This window comes from Lepus europaeus, chromosome 10, assembly GCF_033115175.1.
Source record: "Lepus europaeus isolate LE1 chromosome 10, mLepTim1.pri, whole genome shotgun sequence".
Classification (NCBI taxonomy): Eukaryota; Metazoa; Chordata; class Mammalia; order Lagomorpha; family Leporidae; genus Lepus; species Lepus europaeus.
In genome coordinates this window covers 112808679-112831083 of record NC_084836.1, presented here as the reverse complement: position 1 = coordinate 112831083, position 22405 = coordinate 112808679, and the positions used below count along the sequence as shown (strand labels likewise).

At 57.7% G+C, this 22405-nt stretch overlaps 1 protein-coding gene across 3 annotated transcripts; it reads right to left on the bottom strand.

The window, feature by feature from the left end:
* Positions 1-4235: 4235 nt before the first annotated feature.
* Positions 4236-18127, bottom strand: SLC2A10 (solute carrier family 2 member 10). 3 transcript variants are annotated; one of them, XM_062204293.1, is made up of 6 exons: positions 18041-18127; positions 9080-10366; positions 7760-7882; positions 7524-7659; positions 6021-6049; positions 5696-5943 (listed from the first exon to the last, which is right to left on the bottom strand). In XM_062204293.1, the coding sequence occupies exons 1-6, from the start codon at positions 18051-18053 to the stop codon at positions 5843-5845; spliced, it is 1689 nt and encodes a 562-aa protein (XP_062060277.1). In that variant the 5' UTR covers positions 18054-18127; the 3' UTR covers positions 5696-5842. The 3 variants fall into 3 exon arrangements, with proteins under 3 accessions (XP_062060278.1, XP_062060277.1, XP_062060279.1); XM_062204295.1 differs by lacking the exon at positions 18041-18127 and adding an exon at positions 17489-17748; XM_062204294.1 differs by lacking the exons at positions 5696-5943; positions 6021-6049; positions 18041-18127 and adding exons at positions 4236-5607; positions 11815-12303.
* Between the last annotated feature and the right edge of the window lie 4278 nt (positions 18128-22405).

Genomic DNA, 22405 nt, shown 5'->3' with positions numbered 1-22405 from the left:
TTGGGGAGCGCCTACTGTGTGCCGGGGTCCGTGCTCGGTGCGGCCAGAGGAAAACAAGCGCAGAGGCAGAGCCACGGCGGGTCCCCCGCGTCGCTGGCGGGGGCGTCCGCGGAGCGGCAGGGTCCCCGGGGCCCCGCCGTCCCGCTCCTGGGCGCGTGAGCTGTGCGCGTGTGCCCGGACCTGTGCGACATCGCGCGGGGAAGGACCCGGCAGCGGCGGCGGCTGAGCCCCCACGCGCGGGGCCGAGCCGATGGAGCCGCCCGGGGAGGCTCGGTTCGGTCCAGGGCAGGTGGACCCAGGGGTGCGCGGGCATTGCGAGCTCGGCTGCGGGTGGGAGGAGCCTCTGCCGCCGCTGCGGGAGTCAGAGACCCGAGGCGGGGACCCCAGGACGTCCCCGGACGTGCGGTTAAAGGGGGAGCGTTCTTCCGAGACCAGCGTGGGAGGGACGGGAGCGGCAGAGGGGGCGCCTGGGAGGGTGGCCCGCCGCCCCCGCAGCTCGGGGAGGCCGACGGGGAACCGGTCCTGGAGAACGTGGCTCTTCCACCCCCCCCCCCCCCCGCTCCTCGCGTGGAAGCTGAGGTCTCACGGGACCGACGCACGTGTCCCGGGTGGGGCGGAGCTGAGGTCGGGCCCCCGGCGACTCCGGCCCCCCGCCCTTGCGCGGGTGCCCGTTCTGGGCCAAGTCCAAGCCCAGCTTGCCGTGGGCTCTTCCTCGTGGCCCACGGTGTTCTCGCGGCCTTGCGCCAGGGACGGGCCTTAGAGGAGCTGCCGTGGTGAGGCGGTGGGTTAGGTCGCCGCTGTGACGCCGCTGTGACGCCCGCGTCTCCTATCAGAGCGCGGGGTCCAGTCCCAGCTGCCCCGCTCTGACCCAGATGGGAAGGCAGTGGAGGATGGCCCAGGTGCTGGGGCCCTGCACCCGTGTGGGAGACCCGGAAGAAGCTCCTGGCTCCTGGCTTGGTCTGGCCATTCCAGCCACTTGGAGAGTGAACCAGCAGATGGATCTCCTGCTCTCATTTTCTTTTCTTTTTTTTCTTTTTTAATTTTTAAAATTTATTTATTTGACAGGCAAAGTTAGGTAGTGAGAGAGGGAGACAGAGAGAAAGGTCTTCCTTCCGTTGGTCACTCCCCAAATGGCTGCTACGGCTGGCACAGGAGCCAGGTGCTTCCTCCTGGTCTCCCATGAGGGTGCAGGGGCCCAAGCACCTGGGCCATCCTCCACTGCCCTCCTGGGCCACAGCAGAGAGCTGGACTGGAAGAGGAACAACCGGGACTAGAACCTGGCGCCCATATGGGATGCCGGTGCCGCAGGTGGAGGATTAACCAAGTGAGCCACGGCGCCGGCCCCCACTCTCTCATTTTCAAATAAATAAAATAGATATTTTTTAAAAAGTGATTTTGACTGCAGTAAAAAGAGGCTTACATTTTCTAGAATGTGTATGACAAGTCCTGCATGAGGTGACTCCAGAGCTCGCCCTTCTGGGAGCCCCATCATGCCAGACAGGAGGGTGGGGGAGGGGCCCTGCAGTGCTCTTGGTCTTTTCTTTGTGGTATAATATGGCTGCTGCCGCTCCAGACGTTGTCACAACATCCACAGACAGGACAGAAGAGCAGTTATCCCACAGGAAGATCTCCCAGAGGCTCCCGGGAGACATCTGCTTATGCCTCCCCTGCCAGGGTCAGGATCTAGAAACCAGGATCAGAGCCATCCCAGTCCACCTCGGGGGCTGGAGTCTCTCTCCGCTGGGCACTCTGCCCTGAGCTGCACCAGGGAGCTAAGGCAGAGTGCTCTCGGCCACCAGGAGACGCTCGGTGGTTTTCCAGGAGATGAGCCGGGCCCTCCGATCACACGAGGCTCACGTCACCACGAGGCACTGCCAGCACTGATGGCAGAGGGGCCAGGAGAAAAAGCCTCCAAATCAGGGTGCTGCCGTCACCCGTGTGGACTCCGGACTGCTGTGTGCAGGGGGTGTGTGCAAGGGGTCGCGACAGGGACTCCCCTCTTGGCACTGTGTGCAGGTGTGTGTGCAAGGGGTCGCGACAGGGACTCCCCTCTTGGTAGCACTGTGTGCAGGTGTGTGTGCAAGGGGTCGCGACAGGGACTCCCCTCTTGGTGGCGCTGTGGGGCCTCTCTGGGGAAGGACAAAGGTCAGGCTTCTCTGACCTCTGAGAGATCCTGCCTGTGTGACCTCATGATGGTGGCACACGGTGGGTGTGCACGGTGGGTGTGCAGGTCCCTGGCCCCCGGCGGGGGAGCAGGGGACACTAAGGCCATGTAAGGGGGGGAGCCCCCTGGGCCCACCCCATCCAGGAAGTGAGTCTTGGCATTTCTGTGGCAAAGCTGGTAGACGAAGCCAAGACTCATCCTTGTAACTCACAGGAGCCCCCAAGGTCCCCCCATTCTCCCCACAGACAGCTCTGTGGGGCAGCGCTGAGACTCTCCTGTTAGAGATAGCGCGTGCGCCCTCGTGTGTCTCCACGGTGTAATAACATGGCAGCTTTGTCCAAGCGGCTGTAACAATCACTACAGCTGACACAGGACTCACTGTGCCGGGCCGAGCAATGCAAATTTAAATGCACCTTATCAGCTTTGATTTGCTTTTTTCCTTTGGAAAAAGTTATGTAAGACAACCGTTAAAACAAATCACAGACACAAAGGCAAACAGGGTTGTCTCCACCCCATCCACCCCCCAGCAGGTGGAAGGTGACTCCCAGTGTTGAGCAGTGCGCAACCTGCCCAACCACACCTGTGAGGTGAATTCTGAGTACTAACATATATGTATTATTAAAAACCTCTTTGTTTTAACAGAGGATCAGATTTTAATTAATAGCTTTTGTATCCAGAAAATGTTTCATTACCTTTTGGGACTTTCTCACAGCTTTTACAACTTAAACTTGTTTTTAAAACCTCTTTTTACAATTTAAACCTATTTTTTAAACCTCTTTCTTTTTTAACCTTTCTTACCAAAAATAGTTTTATACTTGTGACCACTTTTTATCTGCTGATTTCTTTATTTATATTGAAATAATCCTTTAAAAGTCTGTAAACTAAGACAACATTTTAAAAATAAGACAACACATCAAATTTTAACCTGGGGCCAGTGCTGTGGCGCAGTAGGTTAATGCCCTGGCCTGAAGCGCCAGCATCCCATATGGGCGCCGGTTCGAGACCCGGCTGCTCCTCTTCCAATCCAGCTCTCTGCTGTGCCTGGGAAAGCAGTAGAAGATGGCCCAAGTCCTTGGGCCCCTGCACCCACGTGAGACACCCAGGGGAAACTCCTGGCTTCGGATCAGCTCAGCTCTGGCCGTTGCGGGCATCTGGGGAGTGAACCAGTAGATGGAAGCCCTCCCTCTCTCTCTGTCTCTACCTCTCTCTGTAACTCTTTCAAATAAATAAAATAAATCTTTAAAAAATTAAGCTTAATTTTTTTTTTGACAGGCAAAGTTAGGCAGTGAGAGAGAGAGACAGAGAGAAAGGTCTTCCATCTGTTGGTTCACCCCCCAAATGGTGAAGACTCTCAGAGGGCGGCTCTGTGAAAATCCTGTGTCGCACCGAAACTCCGTCCTCCCCCACGCCACAGATGAGCACATATTTGAGCTGGACGGTGGAATGAACAAATATGGGAGCTGAGCCTGGCCCTGGGATACAGCGGGCGCTGGGAACGGCCTCTGGCGAGGCGCTGGGGTGCACGGCCACTCCCTGCCTTCCAGAACCTCAACCAATCCTCCCCGCAGCCCGCTGAGGTGGGGCTCCCTCTGCTCTCCTGCTCATAGAAGGAGACTGGCTCAGCGGGCTGAAGCCCCTGGTTCCGTGACAAACCTGAATGCAGAGTGGAACTTAGCCCCGGGCCTCCGGGCTGCAGGTGCTGTGCTCTGTCTTCTTCCTGTCGCCGGGGGCCTCCACTCCCTATGCCCCCATCTGCAATCCACCCGCTTCCCTTTGCAGCTCCTGGCAGCTCAGCCTTGTGCTGGGGAACCCCCGATCCGCCACCAAATCATGGATGAGACAGCAAATAAGCCCCACGGTGGACCTGAGGGCAGGGCGCCCCCTGGGGGAGCCCCAGCAGAGCTGCAGGCTGCCTGGTACAGTAGTGAGCCCCGCCCCGGAAGCCAGTGCAAGGCCAGAGGAGGCCCGTGGCTGGGAGTATGTGGCAGGACCCCGTCCTGCTTCCCCTGCTGGGGTCCTGTCCTGGTCCGTTTTCTTTCACTGGAACGAAACACCACAGCCTGGGTGACTTTTAAAGGAAAGACGTTTATTTGGCTTACAGTCCTGGGGACCAGAAGTCCAAGGTCGGGGCCCGCATCTGGCAGAGGCCTCACGCTGCCTGGTCCGTGGCTCCTGGGGAAGGCGTGTAGGGCAAGCAAGTGAGGGCGGAAGACACAAGGGCCGGACCGGCTCTGCAGCAGTCCGCTCTCGCAGGGACCGATCGCTGCGCCGAGAGTGAACCCGGGCTCCAGGGAGCAGCCTGAATTCCTCTTATGACTTGGTCTCCTCCTAAGGCCCTGGGCCCCACACAGCGGCAGCCCCATGGTCCCCAGGACAGGGCCGCACGATGGCAGGTGGACGGGGCGAGGGAGAGGCAGTGGACATCCCAAAGGTGGGGTGCTGGGAACAGGGGTGAACAGAAATCCCAGAGGCCCTGGCCAGCTGAGCGGAACGGCCGACCCTCTTCCTGGAGGGACACGGGGGTTAGGTAGCCCCTCAGGGGCATAACTATCCCAGTCTGAACTGGACTGAAGCCCGGGGAGGGAGAGGCAACGCTGACATCCAGGCGTGCCTGCACCGTCCTGGAAACAGCTCCTGATGCTTGTCCGTGCACTGGGACAGCTCGCGGGGCTCCGTGTGCACAACTCTAGGACCCTGCTTTCCTTTCCTATGAACTAAGACCCCCAGGAGGGGACCCCCGAGGGCCGGGCCCTCGAGAGCTCGCGTTGGGTTCCTAGCGTTTGTAATTCTAGCTCACGGGAGTCAGCAGATGTCCTAATAAAAACCTGGTCCTGTCCTCCCATTATATGTACGGGGAAACTGAGGCCCCTGGCCACACAGCAGGGACAGCCCTGTGTGGAACCGGGACCAGCACTTGGGTCTCCTGTCGGCTGACTGATAAATGTTCCCGGGAAGAAATGTGAGGCATGGAACAAACCGAGACCTAAGAAGCAAAATGCAGGCTGCCCTGGGCCAAAGTGTCCCAGCCAGGCCGCAGCGGAGGTGTTGCCAGCGTGATGCCGGGAGAGGGCTCCTGCCAGGGTCTTTGTGGAACCAATGGCTCCCTGGGATGTTCCCATTCCAAATACTGCAGCGCTGTGCAAAGAGCACCGGGAAACTGAGGCAGGAAGTTAGGTCCTCAGGAACCCTCAGAGCCTGAGACCAAAGGGAAGTCTGGGGTTCTCTGACTTTCTTCCTGTCATCCCAGCCGAAGTAGCTCCAGTGGGGCAGGGGCGACTCTCCGGGGACCCCGTGGATCTCATGCTCCGGGTCACAGCAGGTGGCAGGCTAGGGGTGGGCTCCCGGGTCCGGGCAGGTGGGCTCCTCAGGAGGCTGCACAGGCCTCAATGCGGCTGTACTGGACACCAGCGGTGTTCTGCCTGCGGCCAGAGCTCAGGGAGAAACTGTCAAACAGAATGGGGGGTGAGACGGCGGCAGGCCTGGGGGCCTTCCCTGGGGAGGTGGCATCGGGCCACCCGCCTGGCCCTCCCCCAGTCCCACCCTGACCCTCCCACTTCCTGCTGTCAGATGCACTCCCACGTTGTTCTCTGCGTGGACAGTGGACACCGAGGGCTGGCCCAGGCTCCCCAGGTGGCCCTGACACACCCTCGGCTGCAGTCACACCCCGCCTCACCCGTCTCACCCCTGGGCCGGCTTCCACCTGCCTGTCGGTCCCATTGTCCCAGAGGGTGGGTCTGGGATGTTCTGCCCAGAAGAGCAGCTTGGCAGGAATTCTGGACCTGACCAGATAACAGAATCCTTGATGTTCAGCTGGGCACGTGGCTGCCCCAGCATGTGGGCGTGGCCAAGTTCTCACCAAAGGGACGCGGTGGCCTCCTCTCCCTCCTGCGGGAACGTGGGGATGCGTTGTTTTGGGCAATGTTAAGGAGATGGCAGAGCCCATGACAGAGGAGCCTGGGGCCCTGAACAGCCCGGAGCTCGCGACTCCACCATCCCAACTCTTCCGGCAAGCTGAGCGGGGGGCTGGGAGGGACTTGTGGAGCAGCCGGGGGGGGGGGGGGGGGTGTACATCGGGCTGGCAGGGGGTGCTCTGCAGGGTGGGGCCAGGTTAGAGGCTGTTAGGGCGGGCCAGCCCTGCACCTCATCAGGGGTCGGGGTCACATGGGTGTGCGGCAGGAAGCTGGAGCGAGGGCGGTTCTGCCTCAGAGCCTCCCAGGGAGAGACCAGGCGGCCAGGAGTGGGGCCTGCTCCCTTCCCCGAGACACAAGCAGGGGCTTTGCCAGGCTTGCTCAGGAAGCAGCGCTTCCAAGTCCCTGCCGGTGCCTCTGTGGCACCCTCCCGCCACGTGGGCAGCCGGAGGTCCCACGGTGCTGAATGACCTGACTCGGATCTCGCTGCTGCCGCCCAGCCGCTCTGATCAAGCCAGGCTCCTCCCCCCGCCACCCTGGGCCCCTTGCTGGTCCTAGTTATTGTTAGAACGTCGTGCTTCTCCAAGGTTCCATGGCTGTTAGGTTCTGTGGTTTAAGAATCTCTCATTCTTGGGCCCACATGGGAGACCTGGGTGGAGCTCCAGGCTCCTGGCTTTGGTCTTGCCCAGCCCTGGCCATTGCAGCCATTTGGGGAGTGAACCAACAGATGGAAGATTCTCTCTCTCTCTCTCTCTCTCTCTCTCTCTGTAACTCTGACTCTCAAATAAACAAATACATCTTAAAAAAAAAAAAAAAAAGAGTCAGGGGCCGGCACTGTGGCACAGTAGGTTAATCCTCCGCCTGCAGTGATGGCACCCCATATGGGAGCCGGTTCGAGACCCAGCTGCTCCACTTCCAATCCAGCTCTCTGCTGTGGCCTGAGAAAGCAGTGGAAGATGGCCAGAGTCCTTGGGCCCCTGCACCCATGTGGGAGACCTGGAAGAAGCTCCTGGCTCCTGGCTTCGGATAGGTGCAGCTCCAGCCGTTGTGGCCAATTGAAGAATGAACCATCGGATGGAAGACCTCTCTCTCTCTCTCTCTCTCTCTCTGCCTCTCCTCTTTCTGTGTAACTCTGATTTTCAAACAAATAAATTAATTTAAAAAAAAAAAGCACCTACCATCTAGCCTCCCAAAATTCCATACTCAAGGGATTCTAGAATATTCCTGTGAGCTGAATCTTTTAGTCCAATGTGAAGCTGCTGTAGGAAGATGGGAAACAACTCAAGGGGAGCAGCTCGTGTGCAAAGCCAGCACAGAGCTCAGCGGGCCCGGCCAGTAAGAAGGCCAGGAAGGGAGGACGACGCTCTTGCAAAGGGAAGGGAAGACCTGAGCCGCTACAGCCAAGGCTGGGGTTTGATGTGACTTCCCCTGGGCCTGGGTCCACCCCGTACCTCCTCTTCTGGAACTGCTGGTCTATCTCCGCCAACGTCTGGCCTTTGGTCTCCGGCACAAACGCGTAGATGAAGCCCAGGCCGAGGACAGCTGTCAGTCCATAGAGCAGGAAGGTCCAGGACAGGCCGATGGCACCTGGCGGGAGGGGGTGGGTGTGGGTGGGGGCGTGGACGGTAGCCCCGGCGGTGTTGGGGACACCGTCCCAGGGTCTGGGGCTCGAGGCGCGAGGACTCACCGATGAGGTGGAGGAAGGAGAGGCTGGTGAGGAGGTTGGAGCCCCAGTTGAAGCTATTGCAGAAGGCGAAGGCTCTCCCTCGGATCTGCACAGGGTAGATCTCGCTGAGCACCAGCCAGGTCACTAGGACGGAAGGGCAGGGGGCTCCTGGCACCGGGGAGCAAGCACACGGCCTCTCCATGCCCCCAATGTCAGTCCTGCGGAGTGTCAGGCCCCTGGCCCCTGCGCGCCACAGCTGCTTCCCCACACCCCAGACGAGCCTCTTAGGGCACTCCCCCCCACCTCCCGGGCTCGCTGTGCCTCAAGACGGAGGGGCTTCTTCAGACACAAGGCTGGGCAGCTGGTCTCCGCCCTACTCCTCCCTCTCGAGTGGACCCTTTGGACTGAGTTGTCCAGGGACAGATCCAGGCTTTGTGGAGCCTGGAACAAGGGATTTGGGACACGGAGTTGGGCCCTACCTGCAGAAGTACAGGCAAGCGTGCGAGGATCGTGGGAACCTTGTGGCCCACCCACCCCGCTGCCTCCGTGACCCTGGCTGACCTGCCCCCAAGCACCCCACTGAGGGAAGCCCGGCTCCAGGGTCACCCTCAAGGAGCCCCACTTAGGGGCAGGTGCAGCGCGGCGGGCGGTTAAACTGTTTCTTAAGACAGTTGCATCCCTTATCAGAGCTGGTTTGAGTCCTGGCTGCTCTGCTTCAGATCCAGCTTCCTGCTAATGTGCCTAGGAGGCAGTGGGGGACGGCCCAAGTGCTTGGGTCCCTGCCACCCACATGGGAAACCCAGATGCAGTTTCTGGCTCCTGGCTTTGGCCTGGCCCAGCTCTGGCTGTTGTGGGCATTTTGGGGAGTGAACCAGTGGATGGAAGATTCTGTGTGTGTGTGTGTATGCCTCTTCCCCTCTGTCACTCTGCATTTCAAATAACTAAATAAATAAGTCTTTAAAAATAGGGCCAGCGTTGTGGCATAGCAGGTAGAGCTGCCACCTGTGACACCAGCATCCCATATGGGTGCTGGTTCAAGTCCTGGTTGCTCCACTTCTGATCCAGCTCTCTGTTGTGGCCTGAGAAAGCAGTGGAGGATGGCCCAGGTGCTTGGGCCCTGCACTCACGTGGGAGACCCGGAGGAAGTTCCTGGTTTGGATGGCCCAGCTTTGGCCATTGTGGTCATTTGGGGAGTGAACCAGCGGGGGGAAGCCCTCTCTCTCTCTCTCTCTCTCTCTCTCATTCCCTCGGTCTCTCTGTAACCCTTTCACATAAATAAAGAAATCTTCCAAATAAATAAATAAATAAATGGCAAAGGGGAAAAGAGCAAACCTCACTTACCAGGTCCAAATCCAAAGGAGAAGGCACTCACGAAGGCCATCAGGCAGAGCAGCGTGGCCCAGCGCAGCAGGGCACTCCCGGGGACAGGGGTGGGGGGTCCTGGGGAGGTGGAGCCCAGGGCTGGCGGGGGCGGGGCTGTGGAATCTTCGGCGCTGGGCCGGAGCTTGATTTTCTTAGTGGCTAACAGCACGGCCTCCTTTTCTTTCTCCTTGGTTCCTGGTATTGGAGGTGGAGCTGAACCCTGTAGCAGGCCAGGGTCTCCAGGGAGGCCGGTGTGCCTGGTGGCATTGGGTGTGGCCAGGCAGCTCGGGCCCGAGGCCATGGGCACGGCAAAGCTGACGAAGCCTATGCCGCTGACCGACAGGGCCATGAGGGCACAGCCGGCGAGCAGCAGAGTCCTGCGGCCCACACGGTCCACCAGCGCCATGGCAGCCAGGGTGGCTGCCACCTTCACCACGCCCAGCCCCATGGAGGCCAGCATAGCAGAGGACCCCGCGCGGAAGCCGACCGAGTGGAAGATGGTGGAGGCGTAGTACAGCACGTTGGGCTGGCCCGTCAGCTGCTGGAGGAGCACCAGCCCCAGCCCCACGATGGTCCGGCCCCGCATGTTATCCCGAGCCCTGAAGAGGTCCAGAAAGGAGTAGCGAGGCTTCCCCAGACTCGGCTTGGTGGCCTCGCTGCCCTGGAGTGGGATGAGGGCTCTGTGAGCCGTGGTCTCGTCGGTGGCAGCAGCAGGGAGGAAGAGGAGGCTGCAGGACTGCAGGACAGCAGGTGCCACTGCCCAGCCGAACATGCGCCTCCACCCCCAGGGGGCCCCGGCCAGCGCGTAGCTGAGGGCGTAGGAGAGCAGGATGCCTGTGGTGATGCCGGCCTCGTAGAGGGACACCAGCACTCCCCGCTGCCGTGGCCCCACCAGCTCGGACACGTATATACAGCAGGCCATGGAGGACAAGGAGATGGCGAAGCCAACTGCCAAGCGGCCCAGGACCAGGCAGGCCAGGGAGCTCGCCAGACCTAGGCTCAGGCTGCCCACCAGCAGCACCAGGTTGGCCCCCAGGATGGCCTGTTTCCTGCCATGGCGGTCAATGAGGAATCCCCCGACCAGGGAGGCGAGGAGAGCGCCGAGCAGCAGGCTGCCCACCAGGAGCTCCTGCTCTGAGCAGTTCAGCCCAAAGTCACGGCGCAGGGGCAGCAGGGCACCCGATATGACCGCCAGTTCATAGCCGAAGAGCAGGCCGCCCAGCATAGACACACAGGCACACAGGGGCAAGACGGATGGCAGACAGCCTGGAAGACAAAAGTGACACAGACAGAATTCAGAGTGGGGCTTCGTCAGGGCTTCTGTCTACCCCACCTCCCCTGCATCTGTCAAACCCTCCCACCTCCACTCAACTATGCAACCATCTATCCATTCACCCACCCATCCATGAATCCTCTTATCCATCCATCCATCCACCCATCCATTCACCCATCCATCCATCCACCCATCCACCCATCCATCCACCCATCCATCCACCCATCCACCCATCCATCCATCCATCCACCCATCCATCCATCCACCCATCCACCCATCCACCCGTCCACCCATCCACCCACCCATCCATCCATCCACCCATCCACCCATCCACCCATCCACCCATCCACCCATCCATCCATCCACCCATCCACCCATCCACCCATCCATCCATTCACCCATCCACCCATCCATCCATCCATCCATCCATCCATCCACCCATCCATCTATCCACCCATCCACCCATCCATCCATCCACCCATCCACCCATCCACCCATCCATCCATCCATCCACCCATCCATCCATCCACCCATCCATTCACCCACCCATCCACCCACCCATCCACCCATCCACCCATCCATCCACCCATCCACCCATCCATCCATCCATCCATCCATCCACCCATCCATCTATCCACCCATCCACCCATCCATCCATCCACCCATCCACCCATCCACCCATCCACCCATCCACCCATCCATCCATCCACCCATCCACCCATCCACCCATCCACCCATCCATCCATTCACCCATCCACCCATCCATCCATCCACCCATCCACCCATCCATCCATCCACCCATCCATTCACCCACCCATCCACCCATCCACCCATCCACCCATCCACCCATCCATCCATCCACCCATCCATCCACCCATCCACCCATCCATCCATCCATCCACCCATCCACCCATCCACCCATCCATCCATCCACCCATCCATCCATCCACCCATCTATCCACCCATCCATCCATCCACCCATCCATCCACCCATCCACCCACCCACCCATCCACCCATCCATCCATCCACCCATCCATCCATCCATCCATCCACCCATCCACCCATCCATCCATCCATCCACCCATCCACCCATCCATCCATCCATCCACCCATCCATCCATCCACCCATCCACCCATCCATCCACCCATCCATCCATCCACCCATCCATCCATCCACCCATCCATCCACCCATCCACCCATCCATCCATCCACCCATCCATCCACCCATCCACCCATCCATCCATCCACACATCCATCCACACATCCATCCACACATCCACCCACCCATCCATCCATCCATCCATCCATCTGTCATCCATGCATCCATCCTTTGTCCTTCTTCCATTCCACCAGTTGATTGGTCCATCTGTCCACAAACCTACCCATTAACCCACCCATCCCGGCATCCCATCCCTTTACATATCCATATGCCCACTCACCCACCATCCATCCATCATGCATCCAGCCATCTGTCCATTCAGATTGATCTATCTGACATCACGACAGGCCAGGCCGTGTTCTTTGGGCTGGCAAGTCAATGGTGTTGCTAAGCACTTGACATTCCAGTAGGAACAGGTGGATGATAAGTAAGTGTACGATAACTTCAGGTGGTGACAAATGTCATAAAATGGCAAAGCCAGGAAACGGGATTAAAGGTGGAAAGGAGGCATCATTTCAAGTGGAGTAGTCAGCTAAGGACTTGCCGGAGAGTGGGCATTGGAGTAGAGAGTTGAATGAAGGGTCAAAGCCATTGGAAAATCTGGAGAACATTCTAGAAAGAGGGAACAGCACGTATAAAGCCCCTGAGGTTGGACAGCTCTCAGTGTGTTTGAATAACTATGAACAGCAAGGGTGGTACCTACGTGGCACTTGCTGAATGCCAGATGTGGTCACACTTCTCATGATCACATAGCAAGTGGCAAAGCTGACATGGCTGGAGAGTGAAGGCTTTTTTTTAAAGATTTATTTTACTTACTTTGAAAGGCAGAGTTACAGAGAGGAGGAGAGGCAGACAGGGAGAGAGACAGAGAGAAAGAGACAGAGAGATCTTCTGTCCATTGATTCACTCACCAAATGGCTGCAAAGGCCAGGCTGAAACCAGGAGCTTCTCCCAGGCTTTCCACGTGGGTACAGGGCCCTAGTATGGACCATCCTCTGCTGCCTTCCCAGGCACATTAGCAGAGAGCTGGATCAGAAGTGGAGCAGCCAGGACTTGAACCAGGGCTCATATGGGATGCCGGCACTGCAGGCAGTGGCTTAACCTGCTGCACCACAGCGCCGGGGACACTTGAGATGCATGGTTCCCGTCATCTCACAGCAACCCAGGGAGGAAGATTACTATCTCTGCTTTATGGACAAGAAAACTGGAACACAGAAGGGCCAGTTGCCAGCTCTGATTTAAGAAGAGAAGCCAGGGCCGGCGCCGCGGCTCAATAGGCTAATCCTCCGCCTAGCGGCGCCGGCACACCGGGTTCTAGTCCCGGTCGGGGCACCGGATTCTGTCCCGGTTGCCCCTCTTCCAGGCCAGCTCTCTGCTGTGGCCCGGGAGTGCAGTGGATGGCCCAGGTGCTTGGGCCCTGCACCCCATGGGAGACCAGGAGAAGCACCTGGCTCCTGCCATCGGATCAGCATGGTGCGCCGGCCGTAGCGCGCCGGCCGCAGCAGCCATTGGAGGGTGAATCAACGGCAAAAGGAAGACCTTTCTCTCTGTCTCTCTCTCACTGTCCACTCAGCCTGTCTAAAAAATTTAAAAAAAAAAAGAAGAGAAGCCAGAAAGATTATTAAATATAAATATAAATACTATAAATATTAAATACTCTTTGGATCAGATAAAACACATCTCAGAATCCAGCCCATAGGCACCAGCTTTCATTTAAAATTTTTAGCATTTACTTATTTTATTTATTTGAAAGGCAGAGAGACAGAGAAATCTCCATTCCCTGGTCCGATCCCCAAAAGCCGGTGTGCTGCTGTTGTCGAGGTCGTTTTTGCCGATGGTTTTATTTCCACCCCGAGTGAGAAATGTCGTTAGGACAAAGCGTGTTGGCAACCCACGGCTGAGCCGCTCCCCTCACCCCATCTGCGGGAAAGAGAGGAGTGAAGTCGCCACCTCACCCACATCCCCCTCGCACCTGCTCCTGCTGGGATTTCTGGGGAAGCCGGGGATGATGCCAAGCTTGCATTTTCTTTCCTTCTTTCTTTCTTCCTTTCTTTCTTCCTTCCTTCCTTCCTTCCTTCCTTCCTTCCTTCCTTCCTTCCTTCCTTCCTCCCTCCCTCCCTCCCTCCCTTCCTTCCTTTCTTTCTCTTTCTTTCTTTCTTTCTTTCTTTCTTTCTTTCTTTCTTTCTTTCTCTATTTATTTATCTTTATTTTTGACAGGCAGAGTGGACAGTGAGCGAGAGAGAGAGAGACAGAGAAAAAGGTCTTCCTTTGCCGTTGGTTCACCTTCCAATGGCCGCCGCGGCCGGCGCGCTGCAACCGGCGCACCGCGCTGATCTGATGGCAGAAGCCAGGTGCTTATCCTGGTCTCCCATGGGGTGCAGGGCCCAAGCACCTGGGCCATCCTCCACTGCACTCCCTGGCCACAGCAGAGAGCTGGCCTGGAAGAGGGGCAACCGGGACGGGACCAGTGCCCCGACCGGGACTAGAACCCGGTGTGCTGGCGCCGCAAGGCGGAGGATTAGCCTATTGAGCCGCGGCGCTGGCCGCTTGCATTTTCTTAACCAAGCAGAAACACCGGTCGTGGGAGTCCCCCTGCAGCCCTTGCCTACTGACCTCTTCCAAGAGCCACGGGAAGGGACGTAGTCGCATACCCTCTATGCTTCGTGCTGCTTGGCTCGTGCACTCGCACCTGCTGGCCCTCCTGCTGGCCCTGCCCTGGCTCCCCTGGGTGCTGCTGTCCCTCCTCGGTCCCAGCACACCTGCCACCTCCCCCAGGAGCCTCCAGTTATGCACACCTGCTATTAAACATCCACGCCCTGCCCTTCTCCATGGCCCCGAGGTCTCCTGGCTTGGGTGGAGGAGGCCATAGCATCTCCACCCCAAGGGTTGTGTCCATGGCCCAGATCTGGCCAATCTGTAGACTCCTGGGCTCTGGCAGAGGTGAGTGCCATTGGCTGACCCTGAGCCAGTGAGAATCAGCCTGGGGGTGACCGCTCAGCAGAGGGGCTAACCTGGTAGTTGACCTGCCTGGAGCAGCTGGGGGCATCTTTCCTGGGAGGATCCCTGAGTGAACCAGAGCTCGCTCTCTCGCTCTCTTGCTCTCGCTCTCCCCCCCCCCCCCCAGCTTAAAAATACCTATTGATGGGGCTGGCGCTGTGGTGCAGCAGGTTAACGCCCTGGCCTGCAGCGCTGGCATCCCATATGGGCACCTGTCCTGGTCCCAGCTGCCCCTCTTCCGATCCAGCTCTCTGCTGTGGCCTGGGAGAGCAGTAGAAGATGGCCCAGGTCCTTGAGCCCCTGCACCCACATGGGAGACCTGGAGGAAGCTTCTGGGTCCTGACTTCAGATCGGCTCAGCTGCGGCCATTGCAGCCATTTGGGGAATGAACCAGCAGAAGGAAGACCTCTCTATCTCTACTTCTCTCTGTAACTCTGTCTTTCAAATAAACAAAAATAAATCTTTAAAAGATACATATTGAACAAATGAATGAATGAATCAGCCAAGGACAAACTCTGCAGATGTAAGAATGCAGAGAGAAAGGGTCTTGGCTCTGGAGCATCTGGGGTGGCCCAGGCCCAGGGTGGCCATGGACAGGAAGTAAATCCTGGTCCCTACATTAGCATGGCCAGCCTGGGTTTAGTCACTGTCCCCTTCCGGTGACTTGTCCATCTGATATAGGCGGTGCGTGGAGACGTCTCCTGCTGGGGGAGATCCCATAATCCTCCATGCCTCTCCCCATGGAGGCAGAGCTGCCCAGGGAGAGTCGGGGGCAGAGGCAGCCGAGAGAAGCCAGGGTCGGGACGCACACGCCACCAGCTGCAAGTCCCAGGGTGCCTTTTGTCGCTGACATCAGAGCAGTGTCTCATCCAGAGGCCACAGGGCATCGGGTCCCTCCCTTGCCAAAGACCTGTCATGGCTTCCTCCAGGCCTCCAGGGAGTGGCTGCGAGGCAAACAGCTGGACAAACATCCTCCCGGGCAGGCTGACTTCTCCCGCCTCCACACCCGTGACCGACAGCCACTCCTCTGGGGCCACACCTGTGTCAGCAGGTGCAAGGGTTTCACTGTGCCCCCAAAGTTCCCGGGTTGGAAACTGGCATGTAGAACCCCAAGAGGTGAGCAGGTGGTGAGGGCTCCGCCCCCAGGAGTGCACTAAGGCCATTATCGTGGGAGTGGCTTCGGTACCGCGAGAGTTCGAGTCTGCCCCTCAGGCTCTTTCGCCCACGCGGTGCCTCTTGCCAAGTGGAGAGGATGCAGCAAGAAGGGCCTTGCCAGATGCCAGCACCACGGCTTCACTTAACCGGCCTCCAGAACAGTGAACCAAACAAACCTATCCACAGGCTGGTGCTGTGCCACAGTGGGTTAAGCCACTGCCTGTGACGCCGGCTTCCCATGTGAACACCAGTTAGAGTCCTGGCTGCTCCGCTTCCCATCCAGCTCCCTGCTAATGCTCCTGGGTGAGCAGTGGAAGATGGCTCAAGTGCTTGGGCCCCTGCCACCCACATGGGAGACCCAGAGGGAGTTGCTGGCTCCTGGCTTTGGATTGGGCTAACCTTGACCATTGTGGGCATTTAGGGTATGAACTAGTGAATGGAAGATCTCTCTTTCTCTCCCTCTCTCTCTCTCTAGCTCTGCCTTTCAAATAAATAAATCTCTAAAAAAACCCAAATACTCATTATAAATTAGCTGGTCTGTTACAGCAGCAGAAAATGAATTTAAGACAGCTTGCTTAATCGCTACAACAACCCTGTGTCACAGACGCATGACCAGTCCCATTTTACAACTAAGGCACAGAGAAGCGAAAACAGCTGTCCAAGGTGACACAGCGGCATTAAACTTGTGCAGTCGGACTCCAGAATCCCAACACTGAGTGTGATAAGATCTGATGCTAAATGGTCATTTGCCTTGTGCAAAGGGTGGGTTCCAACTTCATTTTCTCCCATCATCCTCACGGTGGCGCTGTAATCGTGGGCAGGTGATGGCCAGAGACCTTGGCATGAGGTTCCAAGTCACACGGGGGCGGGATCACAGTCCTGATGCCAAAGCCTGTGTGCAGAGCCCAGGCCCTGGCCGCAGCCACGAGGGGAGCAGCCTGGGTTGTTCTGTGTCCCCTCACCTGCACCGCCCAGCCCCAGCCTGCCCATCGCAGACGTTCAGTACGTAGCTGTTGCGTTAACACAAGAGGGGCAGGAAGGGCAGGAGCAAGGGGCCAGGGCCAAGCTGAGGGTCCCTGGCAGGACCTGGTTCCCTGGGCCCCACTTCCTGCGGGCTGCGGGGCAGTGTGCTGTGCAGGTTGAGAGCATGGATCCTGGAGTCCACGCTGGCATGGGCCACCAGCTGTGCCATTACTCTGCGCATGCGCGGCCATGTGGCACTGTGGTTAGGAGAGCAGACCGCAGCCAGACTGCTGGGGTCCCACCCCAGTTTCTCCTCCCCATGGCTCTGTGATCTTAAGGAACTCGCCTACCCTCTCTGGACCTCGTCATCCACAAATGGGCCAATCATGCTAGCTCCTACGATTCTCCACAGGACACCCAGAGTGAGTTTTAGACAGACAACTCAGGTCACGCCTCCCACCAGCCCTAGCCTAACAGCTCTGCAGGTTCCCGTATTACTCGCAACAAGGTGCAAACTCCTTGCCACCCCTGCAAAGCCCGGGATGATCTGGCCCGGGCTCACCTGTCTGACACCCCTTGGCCCTTGCCCGCCCCCTCTCCAGCTGCCCTGGTCTGGACTACACCAGCTCCTTCCTGCCGCCCGGTGCGTTGCGTTTGCTGTTCCTGCACCTGTGTGCTCTTGCCCCAGATCTTAGCAAAGCCCCACTTCTGAGTCAGGGTCCCTCTCCAACACGCCTGCGCCAGGAGGCCACTGCCGTCTACTCAACAAACCTACCTCGCCGGGCCTCCGTCCTGTGTCTCCCTCACCTCCACAACCCCTGAGGTCATCAACAACTTACTTCTTGATCCAGCTCCCAACTAGAAAGCCAGTGCCACGAGAGAGAATTTCTGTCTATTTTGTTCACTGCTGAGTCTCACCCCCTCCACCAATGTCTGGTATGCAGCAGGTGCTTAATAAAGAGCGACAGGATGATCCCTTGAGACTTCTGAATCCGGAGAGGAAAATAGAAACCTTAGTCCCCTGTGGCAACACAGAAATTAGCGACTGTGCTGGACTCTCCTCCGGGGGCACCCGGGTTTTGTCCCTTTGGTTGGGGGAGTATCGGGGCGCCGAGGAGTGCCTGGGGCCGGGCGGTGCACTATCAGCGCCTCCCGCGCTGGGGGTGTCCCGTGAAAGCGGAATTGTAGCGCCCGGCCCTCCCGCATCCACCGGGCCGCACTCGGCGTCGCTTCTCCCGGGCAGAACCCAGGGGAAGGAAGCCCCGGCCCCGTTCCCAGCCCCGGGCGGGCCTGCTGCCCGCGAGGCCCGCGCCACCCCCTGGCGGATCGGGTCGGGGAGCGCGGAGCGGGCGCGCGCTCCCGGGGTGGCGGGGGGCTCCCCGCGGACTTACCCGTGGCGCGCATCCCCGGGCCGGAGTCCCCGCCAACGCCGCCGCACAAACTTTGCGGCCCGCCTCCGGCCTGCCTCCCTGCCTCCTCGCCCGCAGCGCGGCTGCCACGTCGGCCGGCCCAGGCCCCTGGGGCCTGGAGGCGGGACGGAGGGAGCCGGGCCCGCCCCGGCCGGCCCCGGTCTGGCCAGGACCAGCCCGCCGCCCTCCCCGCGTCCCCGCCGGCCGTTCTGCGGTGGGGGAGACCCCCCCAACCAGCACGAGCTCCCCCTAACCCCGTGTCTTCGAAGGGAGCAAACTCCCAAAAACCCTGGGGTCCACGGGCCCGGGTTCCCCGGCCTGGGTACACTCAGGCGTGTCTACACTGCCCGTATATCCAGCTCTATCCAACCCGCCCGAGCCGCTCAGACACTGTCCCACGCACCCAGCATCCATTCACTCCACACCTTCCACGTGCCAGGGGCTGTGAGTCGGGGTGGCGGCAGAGCAGGACACACGGGTTTTTCCACTCCAGTGGAGTTTGCATTCTCCTGGTGAGAGAAATGCCAGGTATTGTATTGGAGGGCTGGGTGCATTCCCAGCCCTGGCTCCTGACTCCAGCTTCCCGCTGCCGAGACAGCCAAGACAGCCGTGACCCCAAGCGGGTGGCTTCCTGCCCATACAGGAGGGAGACCCAGACTGGGGTCCTGGCGTCCCCAGCTGTGCAGGCGTTTGGGGAGAGAACAGGCAGATGAGCATTCTCTCTGCTGCTGTCTCTCAAATAAATTAACTGCACGTTTATCTGGGCATTCTGTTTGTTGTTGTTGTTTTGCTAAATCTGGCCATCTTCACCGTGACATCGCTCTGCCAGTCAGGAGGACGCTGGAGGAGGAGCAGGGAGCCGGCGCACACCCAGGAGCAGGCTCCAGCTGTCCATCAGGGGGCAGGAATGGGGCTGAAACCTGGGGGGCGCAGCCCTGAGGTTTATCAGGAGAGAGGCATTCACGCTGGGCAGGTGCATTAGGGCGGGGGTGGGGGTGGGGGGGTGGGACCTCACCTGCAGAGCTGGTTTTGTGACTGGACTGTGCTTTGAGACCCCTGTGGTTTCTTTATCTTCTGTTTCAGCACTCAGAACCTCTTTCGCAGCCCACCTGACATCCCCTCTGCCTGGTCTCTGTTGCATGTATCACCGTCTGATACAGTTATGTCTTTTTCAAGATGAAAACAAAAAAAAAATGCTCTTTATTAAAAATTGCAATACCTGGCACCCTTATCTTTAGTAAGTGTATGTTAAAAGAATACATATTTGGAACAAGAAATAAGCAGAAACTTAGTTACATTTTGGTATCATTCTACGTAAACTTTGGTTTCTTTATTTCTTTCCATAAGCTTTGTTGCAGTGCAATTGACAGATCACAAGTTGCAGATGCTTGAAGTGCACAGTCTGATCAATTTCACAGGTGAGTGTAACCATCATCACAACCTTGATGAGAAATGTCTATTGTCACACACATATATAGTATTTATTTATTAATATTTATTAATGTATTTGTCACTACCACACGTATATCTTATTTATGTGTTCATTGTGTCTCCCCCATTAAAATGAAGCTCCATGAGCGTGAAGTTTTTTTTTTAGTCTCTTTTATTCTCTTCTGCATCCCCAGTGTAGTGGATAAACAGCTAGAATAATGCCCAGCACATAGACGCTCAGTAATAACTGTTGAAGGAGTTCGGCTTTCTCCTCGTCCACCCCAAGAGGCAGTGTATAGGACCTCTTGGTTTTGTTCCCCAAACTCTACCCTTAAAAAGAACTTAAATTAGGGACTGCAAATTCAGATGCCAACAGATCCCACAGAGCTGTTAGAAATGATCACAAGTGTTACAGTGAGCTGGGCATAAGGCAATAGGGACTGGTGAGGACTGTGGTGAGCTGAAGCCTGGGCGTGCAGAGCAGGAGTCAGACAACTACAGGCAGCAGCCTGCGCCGGCTGAGAAGTGTCCCCGGGACACAGCCACGCCTGCTCATTTACAGATACTCCATGGTGGCTTTTACACTACAAGAGCAGAGTTGAACTGCAAAAGAAATGATGCAAAAAAAAAAAAAAAAAAGAAAGAAAAACAAATGATGCAAAGCCCAAAATATTTGCTCTCTGGATGTTAAAATTATCTATTTATCACAGCGAGAGAGCAAGAACTCACCTCTGCTGGCTCACTCCCTGGCTTCCAGCTGTGGCTGCTGGGAACTCAGTCCAGGGCTCCTGTTTGGGTGGCAGGAGCCCAACTATTTGAGCCATCATTGTTGCCTCCCAGGGTCTGCATTAGCGGGAGGCTGAGCTGGGGATCGATCCAGGGACTCCTGCCTTACCTGCCAGGCTCACCACCTGCAATCATGCACACACACACACACACACATCTTCTCCCCGAGAGTGGGGTCTGTACAGAAGCAGTGTAATATTTTTTTAAAACAAGGATACTGGCAAAATCAACTCACAAACTGGTTACATCCCAGCGGCTGCCAGGATCCACACTGGAGCGAGTGGGTGGCACACAGGCACACGTGGCGAAGTCTCCAAGCATTCCCCAGAAGTCACAGAGGCTGAGTGGCTGGAAGGAGATGGCTCTATGCCTCCCTTTGTAGCAGTTAGCTGTGGCCACAAAATTGCTGCATAGCAAATGTGTGAGCCGGCACTGCAACTCACTAGGCTACTCCTCTGCCTGCGGCGCCAGCACCCCAGGTTCTAGTCCTGGCCAGGCACCGGATTCTGTCCCGGTTGCTCCTCTTCCAGTCCAGCTCTCTGCTGTGGCTTGAGAGGACAGTGGAGGATGGCCCAAGTGCTTGGGCCCTGCACCCGCATGGGAGACCAGAAGAAGCACCTGGCTCCTGGCTTCAGATTGGTGCAGCATGCCGGCCATAGCAGCCATTTGGGGGGTGAAACAACAGAAGGAAGACCTTTCTCTCTGTCTCTCTTCCTCTCTCTCTCTCTCTCTCACTGTCTAACTCTGCCTGTCCAAAAAAAAAAAAAAAAAATGTGCGATAATAGCAAAAGGACCCCAGGAAACCTCAGAGGCCTGTAACTCTGTTTACTTATTTCTCGGGGTCATGGCAATGGCTCGCATGCAGTGTGGCTGGCTCTGTCACTTGTCTGCAAGTTAGCTCTGTCCCACAGGCTTATCATCCTGGCAGTCAGGAGGCTTTGCGTTGCAAGTGCCAGGGACCTATCGCAAAGTGTCTTCAGCACAGAGCAAACGTATTGGTTCACAGGTATTCAAATATGTGCTTCAGGCATGGCTGGATCCACCCTGCATGATATTGTTAGGTAGCAAGTCAGAAATTCAGGCTACGTGTGTGTGGAGGTGACACTTGACAACGGAAGCATGCCTACATGGGCCATGGCAACAAAGGAAGGGAAGAGCAATTCTGGCCGGGGGTGTGGGTAGAGGGGGCATAGGGAGCATGCAAGAGACAGAGGAGGTAAATATGTCAGAAGTGTGGAGATCCCAGGGGGGCTTGGTGGGGGATGGGTGGGGAGGAGGATATGGGGGTCCCATGCACAGCCTCGTGGTTTGAATTAAGGGATTGGGTCTTCATCCAAAGTGCAGTGGGGAGGCAACAGATTTTAAACTCAGTTCCCTACCGTAGAAGCCCGAACAGCCTAAGCAGAGCCTGGGTCTTTTTTTTTTTTTTAACAGGCAGAGTGGAAAGTGAGAGAGAGAGAGACAGAGAAAGGTCCTCCCTTGCCGTTGGTTCACTCTCCAATGGCTGCCGCAACCAGCGCACTGCGGCCAGCGCATCGCACTGATCTGAAGCCAGGAGCCAGGCGCCTCTCCCAGTCTCCCATGCGGGTACAAGGGTCCAAGAACCTGGGCCATCCTCCACTGCCTTCCCGGGCCACAGCAGAGAGCTGGCCTGGAAGAGGGGCAACCGGGACAGAATCCAGCGCCCCGACCGGGACTAAAACCCGGGATGCCGGGGCCGCAGGCGGAGGATCAGCCTACTGAGCCGCGGTGCCGGTCAGAGCCTGGGTCTTGTAGACAAGTGTGCACTGTAGATTTCTTGCTTTCTTTCTTTTTTTTTCAGCGCTGTGTATTTCTAAAACGGGGCTTCTTATGGCTTTGGTAACCACAGAGCTGGCCATGCGGACACTAGTGGTTACGATAAGGAAGCCACAGCCCGGGGAACTGGGAGCGCTCTGCTAGTGTGGGCTGCTGACCTGCACTGGAGTCCACATGGTCCCAACATAGAGGTCTGCCAGTTGCGAAGGCGACCTGGCGTGTGTGTGTGTGTGTGAAGGAGACCTGGGGGCTGCCAAGTGGCGGGGCCTCTCTGCAGAGTCTCCAGTGGATCCTGGGACTGCGGGAAGGCGGAAGCAGCCAAGCACGGGCAGG